This window comes from Physella acuta, unplaced genomic scaffold, assembly GCF_028476545.2.
Source record: "Physella acuta isolate Inbredline_101_S28 unplaced genomic scaffold, ASM2847654v3 ptg000619l, whole genome shotgun sequence".
NCBI classification, from domain to species: domain Eukaryota; kingdom Metazoa; phylum Mollusca; class Gastropoda; family Physidae; genus Physella; species Physella acuta.
Window position 1 is genome coordinate 224,396 of NW_026732138.1, and position 12,857 is coordinate 237,252.

The window sequence follows — 12,857 nt, forward strand, 5'->3', positions numbered from 1 at the left end:
GAACAGGTGGGTGGGAGGAATGAGGTTAGACATCAAATAAAGAGTTAATTCACGCTTATTGCTTTCGAGATGGTTCGTGGAATGATCAGTAATGGCGTAACTAAAAGAGAATAACTGGAACTTTGTCGTCTAGAATGGTCATAAACCTAGTGATCTGAGAATGCTCAGTTGGACTATATTGCTTTTAGATTTTGATCAACTTGCTCTGACAAATGGACAATGGGACCATAGTGCTCTTAGATGGCTCAGTAGGACTATAATGGTTTTAAATTGTTAATTATGATCTAAGTGCTCTGAAATATGGACACTAGTGTCACATTGTTCTTAGATTGTTCATAGGACTGTATTGTTTTTAAATTGCTAATTATGATCAAATTGCTCTGAAATATGGACAGTGCTCTTAGATTGTTCAGTAAGACCAACTTGCTCAAAGATTGATCAGTAAGATCATACTAATTCTAGAATAGTACAGTATGACCATAATAATTCTAGAATAGTCAATATGACCATACTAATACTCAGTGTTTCTTCCAGACTTTTTTCTCCGGGGGGTGCACTTGAAATTTTCGGGGGGGGGGGGGGGGGCGGACAACAATTTCCGGGGGGTGGGGGGCGGACACTGTCAAAAGTATATATTTTCTATATAAATTCCATTTCGTTCGGTGGGGGGGTAGACTTTTTTTGTTGTTTGTCTGCTATGCTGTGCGACACACTTGATTGCCCGTATCGGTGTGTCAGTGTGTTCACAACACGACTGATCGAACCTTGCCACTAGTACTTTCTATCTTCACTGAACCCCCACACTACACAGCTAAACCAAATCATCTGACATGAAATAATCACCCTGACACGATTTAACAACAACTGAAATATTTTATTTTCGATGAAAACACAACACAACATAATATTGACACATATGTTGACGCACTGATTCGGAGTACGAACAATTTCTTATGTCTTATCAAGATTCAGAATAAGAAACTTTATTTAATGGCTTATCAAGATTCAGAGTACGAACATTATCTTATGGCTTATTAAGATTCAGAGTACGAACATTATCTTATGGCTTATCAAGATTCAGAGTACGAACATTATCTTATGGCTTATCAAGTTTCACAGTACGAACATTTATTAAGGCTTATCAAGCCACACAATTAACATATAAAAACATCACATAGTTATAAGTACCAAGTTATAAATAAACATCGCTAAACATCACGTGACTAAATAACACTATGCCAACCATGGACGAGAGCGTTAAAATTTACATCGTATATTAAGGCTTATACATAGCAGGTAAATAACAGCCAAATCTAACACAAGTTTAATACACAAGTAGGTAATACAGTACATCAAAATTTGTTCTAGTTAAATTTAAGAAGTTGCTTAAAACCAAATAGCCACACTATAAATAAATACATATACATATATATATATATATATATATATATATATATATATATATATATATATATATATATATATATATATATATATATATATATATATATATATATATCGAACTCGCGACTTTCTGGTTAGAAGGTGCGGTTTTTCCCGCTATACCACGACGTCCCCTCAGTTGGTAGACTAGTGACATATTTTTCCATGTCACAATGTTATATTTCCATGTGACAATGTGGTTCCATTTGTCACAAGCACTTTGACGTGTGTACAACACAGATAATACATAGAGCTTGTACATGTCACAGAACAAAGGCTGAAATATTACAGGAATGACAATGTACATGTAGTATATGTGTACACCACTCAAACATGTGTACGCAGAGATAACGTGTACAGAACAGGAACAGCAGACCACAGTGTTATATGTGTACACGAAGTGCTTGTGTGTACAAGGTGCTGTCATGATTTGTACACTACAGAAATAACAGGCTATAAACTGCTGTAACTGTGTACTGCAATACAATAAATAAACATGAATGGTAGGCCATACAATGTACACTATATTATATATGAAAACTGTGTACACAGAAATGCCGAGAAGATTGAAACAGTTCAGGAATGACAACGCGTACACAATACAGCTAGCACACAGTGGTGCTAATGTGTACATGAAATGTGTTTGGGCACAAATGAACAACCAGTTCTAGTACACTATATCGTGAATGTGTACATGCAACCTGTACACGTGTACTGTGTTATAAATCTAAATACAGGGAAGCCCTTTAATTGATTATTTCATCAACGATTTAACAAAAACCGTTTGGGCTAGTTTATAATTGTCTAAAATATAAAAAAAAAAAGCCCAATATATGAAAAAGAATTTTTTTTATAAAAGTTGAAAATGAAACGCAGTTTAAAAAAATATCAGATGTCAGAAATATTTAACAATTTCTTTCATTTGTTTTTAACCATATAAAAGAAATATTAATGAAAAATATTGATTCGATGTTTACGAAGTTTTTTAGTTATATATTTTAATAAAAACTGATAAACTCCATAAGATTATAATCACAAATTTAAAAATTCAAATTATATTCTCAATTTATAAGTATAAGATTGCTCTGCAAATTTTTTTTTGTTTTAGATTCCTTTCAAAAAAAAATACGATAGAAAGATATTTATTTGATAGGGTGGTCCATTTATGGCATTGTAAACTGCGTGCGTGGGGTGGGGGGGGGGCTTTTGGATACAGTGAATGATGTGATATGGGAACTGAGGTGGGGGGTGACGTAATACAGATTTATTAAGAGCTATTTTTTATAAATATTTTTTTCTAAAAAAAAATATTAAATAACATCTCAATGAAAATATTGCTATATTAATAAACTTTTTCGATTTTAATCTCAACGGCAATTAAAGACATAAGAAAACGTGTTTATTTTCAAAGCTGGACATATTCTTTTTTGGAGGGAAGGAGAAAGATAAGTTGTATGAATATATTTTATAGAAAGTAAGGTTAGGGGAAGGGGCTGTTTGTAACGACACTAAAGACGGTAAACACCTGTTAAAATAGCGTGATGCCTTTATGGACAACCCCTGCTAAAAGGATGAAACTTAAATTTTTTTTTAAATAGACCAGATCTCTTGTTAGTGTTCGTCACCTAGGTAACTCGCAGACCACGTGACCTAGTCCTGTTTCCGGTCCGAGGCGGAGAAAACGGAAGTGAAGCTGTGGCGAAACCTCGGGGAGACGACGGCGTAGGCCAGGGGGTAGGATGAGACCATCAGCTTACAGGAGAGGGGCGGGATGCTGGAGGCGAGGTAGGAGAGGCCCTGGGCCCCGTTAAAGATGGTGGAGGTGCAGAGGAAGGCGAAGGGCCCCCAGCCGATCAGCATGAGTAGTAGGAACACGTAGCACAGCTGTAAGAGAGAGAGGGGGTGGGGTGGGGGGGGGGGGGGGTGGATGATGGTAAGTGTTAATACAATATTTTTAAAAAATACATAAGGGAAAATTGATAAAAATTTGTGTACAATATCTTCCATTGTGATAGCATGCAATGCAACTTTTTTTTCTGTCCCTGAAGGGATTTAGATTAAGTTTGGTATAGGATTAGGGTGTGCCTGAGTATAATAGCATGGGTTACATGTTATGTCGAAAACAATAAAGTACTTTAAAAAATTTAAAAGATGTGCACAAATTCGTATTACAAATAAAAAATAACGTTGTGTTGAAAATTTAAGAGAACCTAAACATAGCTATAGTAGATGTGCAAACAGTCATTTTACAAATAAAAATAGTGTTGTGTTAAAAGCTACATATTACCTAAAAATAACTATAATAGAAGTGAAAAGTCAAATTACAAAAACAAAATTCCTTTTGACTCGACCCAAATAAATACAGAAATAACAAATCGTCAAAGATATTTGATATATCGGTGGGAATATTAAGATTTTAATTTTTTTTTGTCAACTTCCATTTCTTAAATTTAAAATTCATTGTTTTTAGGATCATACATTTCCACTGTTGATACAATTTTAATGCGCATTGTTTTACCAAAATAGAAATTGTGTTTCGTATTTTAAAGAATGAAACACAATAGTTTTAGTCGGACTGCAAGGGAGATCAGCCAAAGCCAGCTATTTGTTGCATTTGTTATCCCCCTTGAATAATTAATGGATGTGCGAATGTCAACGCCCCACGTCTTTTATCCCTGAGGATTCGCGTCTACAGCTACTATTGTTGTAACGTATTGCTAAAGTAGATCTAAAGTAGATCTAAAGTAGATCTACATATAGCTGCAAAATCAGCTGACATATAGAGGTTACCTTTAACAAAGCGTTGACGAAATATTGAAGTCGTTCAAATCAATATCTTTCGGCATTTCATTAAATATTAAATATTAATATTTACAAACTAGATTTTGAAGGGTAATCAATTGTATAAAAATATTTAATATTTCACTACTTATACATCAATATTTACGTCCTATTTCAAAATAAAATTATATAAATAGCTTTATAGCTCAAGGGCTTTAACCTTGTAACAAAAAATTAGATATTAGAGAATAGATTGCAAGATGAAGGCATTAAATAGTGATGAATGTGTTTTTATATATATTTTAAAAATATGTATATACAATTTAATTGATACGGTCAGCAAAATTAGCAAAACGCGTGTTTGTTATTGTGTTTCTGTTACTGCAGCATATATCAATTGATCAAATTATCTGTTTTGCGTAGCTAACAAATGGAAGCGAAAAGCTTGAAAGACGGACTAATTCTAAATGTTAAGCAGCAGGATTTCTCTATGGTAGAGCCAGGCTCAGACTTATAAGATTAGGACTGGCTGTAGAGTCGTGTGGTTGATTGGTCGGGGGACATTGATGGTCTCAAGGTTCTGAGAGAGAGAGAGAGAGAAAGGGAGAGGGAGGGAGGGAGAGAGAGATAGGGAGAGAGAGAGAAAGGGGGAGAGAGAGAAAGGAGAGAGAGAGAGATGGGAGAGAGATATGGAGAGAGAACGAGCGAGAGAATGAGAGAGAGAGAGAGAGAGAAAACGAGACTCAGAGAGAGAGAGAGAGAGAGAGAGAGAACTAGAAAAAGACAGACTGAGAGAGTGAATATGAGAGTGTGGGCCAGACAGAATATGAGATAGAGAGGGGATGAATAAAAGGAGAGAGGAAATGTGAGTGAGAACGTGATATAGAGAATGAGAATTAGAAATGTATAATGAGAAAGATTGAACGTCAGTTACAATGTGAGTGAATATTAATAATAGAGAGAGAGATGCGATGTAGAGAGAAAGTAAGAGATATTAAGAGAGTGAGAAGGAATAAAAGAGAAAGTGGGAGTAAACGAGAGAGAAAATTGTGAGTGAGAGAGAGAATGAGATAAAGTGAGTGAACGGGATAAATAATGATAATGTGTGAATGGGAGAGGTACTGAGCCAGAGAGAGAGAGACTCAGAGAGAGAGAGAGAGAGAGACTGAGAAAGAGAGAGTGAGATTTGATTATTTGAAGTCAAAGAGCTTAATAAACAATTAACGTCTTGACCTGTCCTCAATTGGTATGTCGACGGGCGGAGCCAGTAGGAAACTCTACTTCACCTTCCTTAAATTAGAGGACAACTGCATTATAAGGCTGTGTCGAGGGACGGACTGTTCTAGTCTGTTATAAGAGGTGGGGGTGGGGGGTGGGGGGGGGGGGGTGGGGGTAACTTCCACATTTATAAAAAAGTGAAAGAATGTTAACATAAAAGAAACAATCTTCCATACCGAGTGGAGCTGACCCTCTGTCAACGGCGCCATGTTTTGATCCACCTGCGCCACCTGCTGACCGGAAGTGTCACCTTGACCTGACCCACTTGGCCCCGCCCCTGGTTGGGTGGTCGCCGGTGAATGCGCCCAGTACAGACACACGAAGGCGGCGACCACTGGGATGGCGAAGGAGAAGATCTCCATGGTTACCAAGTAGGAGATGTAGCTCTCATCGGGGTTTTTCCAGTCGATGGCACAGGAAGTTCCAGAGAGTTCCACCGTGTACCTGGGTTTGAGGAAAAAGAATTGCACAATGTCACATGACCCGGGTTCGTGATAATCGATAAAAATTTAACCGGAAATAATTCACAAAGAAGCTGATACTAAATGTCTATTGTGTTGGCTTAAAGATATAAAAATCTACAAACTGACGAAACAGCAATCCCTATCATTTTAATACAAAACGAAAAGTTTTAAAAATAACATTTTAAATGGCAATACCACTTGAGCTTATCAATGCTTTTTTTAGCGCATCGCATAATAAATAAACCAACAATTTGATGTTTTGTAAAATAGCGAGGTATTAGCTTGGGTCACGTTTGACCGAGATGCTAACCTCACCCCACACATTCCCACACATTCCCACACACACCCACATAGACTTGGAGACTGGACTATGAATGTTTTATTTCCCTAGACACAGATCACGTGACCTTAAGTCCACGTTAATTCTCGCACCACGCGGGAATAAGCCGAGGTTTACAAACGAGGTCAGCAGAACAAGTGCCGTAACTCCAGACAAACCGAATCTTTCAGAAAATGCGTAGCAAACGTTCGAATAAAACAAAGTGCTGGAGCACTGAGTTAGTGCTTCTCTACTCACTCGCTCTATCTCAATTTCTCTTTCTCTTTCCTTCTCTTTCTTTCTGTTCCTTTCTTCTTTTCTTTCCATCTAGTATCCTTTATCCTTCCTTTTCTAACGCGCTCATTCTTTCTTTCTCTTTCTATCTTTTGCTCCTTTTTCTCTCTCCTCTTACTCCTCTTTCTTTCTCTTTCTCCTCTCTCCTCTAACTCCTCTTTTTCTCTTACTTTCTCAACTCTTTCTTTTTTAATCTTCTCCTCCTTTTTTCTCTCTCTCTCCCTTTTACACCCTCTCTTTCTCTTTCTCTCTCTTTTTTCCTCTCTCTCTCTCTCTTTCTATCTCTGTCTCTCTCTCTGTCTTTCGCTCTCTCTTTCTCTCTTTTTTTTTCTCTCTCTTTTTTTTTCTCTCTCTATCTTTTTCTCTCTCTCTCTTTCTCTCTCTCTTCTCTCTCTGTCTCTCTCTCTCACTCTTTCTCTCTTTTTTTTCTCTCTCTCTCTTCCTCTCTCTCTCTCTTTCTCTTTCTTTCTTTCTCTCTTTCTATCTCTCTCTTTGTCTCTCTCTCTTTCTCTCTCTCTTTCTCTCTCTCTCACTCTCTTTCCCTCTCTCTCTCTATCTTTCTCTCTCTCTCTTTTTCTGACTTTCTCTCTCTTTCTCTCTTTCTCTCTTTCTCTCTCTTTTCCCCCTCACTTTTTCTCTCTCTCTCTCTCTCTCTCTCTTTCTCTATATCCCTCTTATCCACTTTCAGTCACCAATCCTTACAATAGATTATGTAGATGAAAGAAATTTAATGGGTGCTTTAATGGCAAGCTAATTAATCTAAATTTAGATTTAAGCTGCATTTTTGAGTTGAAATACAACCTGGTTAAAAGCTATACCGGGTTTATATTGGGTAACTTTTTCATTTGAGATGCCCACGTTTATGCTTTTTTATAGTAGGTTTGTTTTCAGTATAACATTACAGTGTTTCTTTCAGACTTTTTCTTCTAAGCGGCACTTGGAATTTCGCAGGATGGGCGGGGGGGGGGGGGGGGAGGGTTGGAATTTACATTTCCGGGGAAGGGGCGGGTAGTATGTGACATTATCAAGTCAAAACTTTGTCAGCAGAATTGAAAACCAGTTTATCTGTGTCTAGTATTCAAGACAGTTTATCTGCAGAATTCAAGGCAGCGCATCTGCAAAAATTATAGACAGTATGGCTTAAGAATTAAAGAAAGTATATCTACAGAATTAAAGGCAGTATATCTGTATAATTCAGGACAGTATATCTGTATAATTAAGGACAGTATATCTGTATAATTCAGGACAGTATATCTGTACAATTCAGGGCAGTATATCTGTATAATTCAGGACAGTATATCTGTATAATTAAGGGCAGTATATCTGTATAATTAAGGGCAGTATATCTGTATAATTAAGGGCAGTATATCTGTATAATTCAGGACAGTATATCTGTATAATTAAGGACAGTATATCTGTATAATTCAGGACAGTATATCTGTACAATTCAGGACAGTATATCTGTATAATTAAGGGCAGTATATCTGTATAATTAAGGGCAGTATATATCTGCAAACATCATCCTACCTGCTCCAGCCTAATAACGGCATCACACCCCAGAAAAAACCGTTACCGATGACCATCAAAATGGACCAGATGTAGAACCACCCGCAGCCGTCTTCTGGAAGAAGAATCAAACATTAAAGATCGATATGGTGATTTTAAAATCAAAGATCAATATCTTGATTCTATTAGCGTCCATATTAATAAGTCTTGACATATTGTTTTACAAGAAACAAACATTATGATTCTGTTCCATATTATTAAGTCTTGACGTAATGTTAATCAATCGTTTTGATATTTTACACACAGGAATAAAATCAGGGTTACGTCTTAAGCACAGTGTTACAATCATATAATACTAATCTTTATTGCTTTTAGTAATCAATACCAAACGTGACGTCACACAAGTCAGATTAATTAGTTAATCGTTCTTTGGGTTTGTTTTTTGCATAGGCATAGGAAATTATGTAGTCAGCACTCTGGCATTACTTTTCCCCCATGCTGGCCAAACAGCACCATTCCCAACCGATATTTAAGTCGAACTATACCCTTCCCCCCATTAATGATTAATGTGCTCCCCTATGCCCAACCGCCATTACTGTTCCCATTATGCCTAAGTACCCCACCTCCCCGGGCTGTAGTCGTTACATCACTGTGTCCATCTGAGTGGGAGGAGGGGGCACATATCAAATTGCCCATTTTGCAATACCACACAGACGAGCAAACACTGTTGACTTACTGTTTGGTTTATTTCCCATGACATATCTCTCTATACAAAGGGCAATAACCGAACCAATAGCCACAATTCCGATGAACATGCCTTCAAAAGCGTACATCTGACACATGGTATTCCCGTACAGCCATCTTGTTTGGGGAAAGCAAAAGTTAATTTATACACATTATTAGCAGCAGAAAAGTAAAAAGTAGAGTAGTAAAATGTTCACAATTCACAGTCGCTTTTTAACCAAAAAAGAATAGGTTAAACAACAGGCGCTTGTTAACATGTAATCCTATATCACATCACATTTATTTAAAACAATTGCTTGATTTATCATAATGTACACTCCATCAACAAAATCTATTTAAACAACAAATTACTGGCACTGAAAGTATTACTATGTAGAAGGAACCATACGTAAAGAAAAAAAACTAGTTAGAGAAATATACGTCAACTGTGCTTCATTGTTTAACAATATGTTCCACTTAATTGTTTGTTTTCAAATAACATTATTTTATAGAATTAGTCCTATCTTTGATGCTAGCAACAGCTTTTAAATGTATTTGTTTGTTTGCTGTAATTCAAATCCGTTTTAATATCTTTCAAACTGTTACAACTCAGAACAATGTCTTGCTTAACTATAATCCTAATCGTAAAACCTACATAAATCTCTAATCCGAAATCTGGCAATTGAAATTTATATTTATTGTTGTTTGAAGTATCAGTCGTACGAATACAAGGGCCGGAATAATCAATATGTACCTAAATTTGATTAAATACGTTTATTACAAGCGATTATATTATATGGCGGATCTAATCAATAAGGGGAAACAATCGTGAAATTTGTTTCATATATTTACTGTATAACACAATGTTAAATTGTTAGACATCGGTTAAAAATAAACAGGCAGATTTAAGATGCAAATTATGTTACGTGTCTCTGACGGTAAATATAGTGTGAAACACGTATGCATACCTTACGCGCCATTTTAAAAAAGAAAGAGTTATCGACCCTTAAACTAAAAAAAAAAACATAGTTACCTCCCGCTAAAGCTCGAGGAAGCGGGGAACGGGCTAGGGGCAACAACCAGGAGGTTGGCCACCGCTAGAAGGATGTGGAGCCAGGGCTTGCTGGTGGTGAGTAGTTTGGTGTCCTTGTAGAAGGTCAGGGCTGTCAGGAAGTTGCTCGTTACACCAACGACACCTGCAGGGGACAGATGCAGCAGAGTTTATCTGAGTTGTTACATTTAATATATCATTAAGCAAGGGTTACATGATGGGTTGCGATAACAAACGAGAATATCGAGAAAACATTTATCTGGCCATATTTGTAACTGTAATATTTACATTAGCTTAGGTATCAAAGGTACAAAATAACATTAAAAAGTACGTCATAATCATCAACCTGGGTTTTCTCCACGAACTTGCTTTTTGTATGACGACTAGCATGATCACGTGATGCCCGTGTGCACGTTTGTGCCACCAACATCACCACACATTCAAACATCAACGCGATCATGGCCACTAACTTGTTTATAAATATTACCACATGTAAAAAAATTTACATAGTCATCTAGATCATCAGTGATTTGACCACGAAATGACTCCAGTCATAAACATACCACGACCATCAAGATTACCAAAAACACCATCATTCAGATTACCATCAATGTGATCACAGAAATAAGACCACAAACACGATCATCAAAATAACCAACAACACGATTATCAAGATTACCAAAAATACGATAATCAAGATTACCTGAACACGATCATCAAGATTACCAAAACACGATAATCAAGATTACGAACAACATGATCATTCAGATAACCAACAATGTGATCATGGAAATGAGCACATACAAAACCATCAACACATTTACAAAATATATGATAAATAACGATTTTTTTAGCCCCGTCTAATGTTAAATCTCCATCTACATCACACGAGCCACCCATGCATATCACCACTCACACTACACGTGCGTGCACACACGTGAGTACACTCACGTGCCAACACAGCCACACCTGTCGCACTACTCACCTTGTTACGCTACACCCCTCCATCGATCTACTATTTACCTGCCAAATATACCTTACACACCACACACGGTTGTTCAACGTAGCGTGACGGATTACAATATTTTCTGACTAACACTAAAAACTAAGCTGATTAATACTAAGCCAAACTAAGCCAAAGTAAAAATAAAAAAGTACGACCTTACTAAAAGATATAGAAATTCCGAATCGTATGTGTTGTTGGAGTTATGTAATCTATCGGTATCTAGTGTAGTGGAAGTATTTTAAGTAGTTAGTTTAGCCTTAAGAATATTATGCATATTTTAACAGTGACGAATTTAATTAAACTGTCTTTTTTTTAAACTGAAAATTTTAATCTGTATTTTGTTGGTTTGTATTTCTTAACATTTTTGTGTGTTTAAAGTATTGAACTTTATTAATCGTTGGTGGAAAATCTGAATATAAACACAATTCGTTCTATAAATTATTTAAAGTTAACGTTTTTATATTATATGCAATGGAGTATATTTTATGGAAAAATATATTTTGATTTAGGAAAAGCTATATATGGTATTTAAAGTTAATTTATTTTGAATTAGTTTGAAAAGCAATTTGCCGATTATAATTTCGAAGACAAGTTCAGAAAACATTTTATTAAGAAATAACGTCCCCTAGTATTGAGAAAAAAATAATTTCAGGTGAAGGGCTATTTCGCTGTCATCGAACGATTTTTTTAATACATACATATATATATATATATATATATATATATATATATATATATATATATATATATATATATATACATACACACACATGGAATTGGTCCAAATGTGTTTTTTTTGCGTTTAACTGAGTTATGTATGCATCTATACGCTAAAACTACATAGGATATTAAAAGGTTGTTTTTTTCTTAAACCGGAAATGAGGAACTCACAGAAGAGCATATAGAGGGCGCCAACGGTCGCGTGCTCAAACTTGTTGAATGCAACAGCAGACGTGACGTCATCAACGGCTGGTGAACCTGCATCCGCCATCTTATCGTGGATCTGGGGGGAAGAAAAAAATTTGGTGAAAGATGAATATATTTTTCTTTTTTTTTTCTAGGCGGTCTTCAGTCTATCCTATGAATTCCGTTTTTAGCGGTAGTAAAAAGAGATTGGCTCTACTTCTTCTGCCCATTGTACATTGGACTCTCTCGTTTTATTCCTCCTCTCTCTCTCTCTCTCTCTCTCTCTCTCTCTCTCAAAATTCCTCCTTTGCCATATCTCCTTTTCTCTCCATTAAGGCTAGACTATCCCCTACCTTCTCCTGAGACCTTTCTCCAGTTTTTTTTCTCCGTGCGGAGGGGGGGGGGGGGGGGGGGGCACTTGGAAAAAAGATTGGGGGGGGGGGTGGCGGACTAAAATTTCCGGGTGGGGGGGGTGAGGGCGGACACTGTTAAAAGTATATATTTTTTCTATATAAATTCCATTTCGTGAGGGAGGGGGGGGGGGCGGTAGACCTTCTGGGGGGGAGGGGTCTTATCCCCTCTCCCCCCCCCCCCCCCCCCCCCCCCGAAGAGATACCTGGAATAAACTGCCTGTCTCATATTTTCTCCTAATTCAACACTGACCTTGCTAAAACTTTACCATTCGAATTCTCCCATCCATTTTTCTAATTCCACCTCCCCCCCCCCTCCTCCCCCGCCCCTCACCCTCCCACGAAAGTGCAGGAAGGTCGAGAGATCAAAACAGCCACAGAATCGATCAGCCACGAGTACGGAGTCTCAGCTGTTGTTCCGATCACCGGATCGATACAAACTTTATGTTTCTAATGTCTCTGTTCGATTAATTTCTTTCACAACAAATTGTTTAACGGTTATTGTGGATCATAACACGCAGCGATAAAATAGTTTTAATCTATTAATCTGCAGAACAAATACGATAAATATTCGAATTTATTATGGAACAAACTTTACACAAATATTTTAAGCTTGGAAAGTTTTCTTACTTAAGTAACACGTATTCGATTACATGTTGATGCAGATGAAGTAGAG

At 36.8% G+C, this 12,857-nt stretch overlaps 1 protein-coding gene across 2 annotated transcripts; it reads right to left on the reverse strand.

Moving 5' to 3' along the window:
- Positions 1-1,492: 1,492 nt before the first annotated feature.
- On the reverse strand, positions 1,493-11,865 carry LOC131947980 (retinochrome-like). Of its 2 annotated transcripts, none has more exons than XM_059309417.1 (6): positions 11,757-11,865; positions 9,842-10,004; positions 8,822-8,946; positions 8,107-8,197; positions 5,679-5,946; positions 1,493-3,327 (listed from the first exon to the last, which is right to left on the reverse strand). In XM_059309417.1, exons 1-6 carry the CDS (start codon positions 11,854-11,856, stop codon positions 3,094-3,096), a joined length of 981 nt encoding a protein of 326 aa, XP_059165400.1. In that variant the 5' UTR covers positions 11,857-11,865; the 3' UTR covers positions 1,493-3,093. The 2 variants fall into 2 exon arrangements, with proteins under 2 accessions (XP_059165400.1, XP_059165399.1); XM_059309416.1 differs by having other exon boundaries at positions 8,107-8,200.
- Between the last annotated feature and the right edge of the window lie 992 nt (positions 11,866-12,857).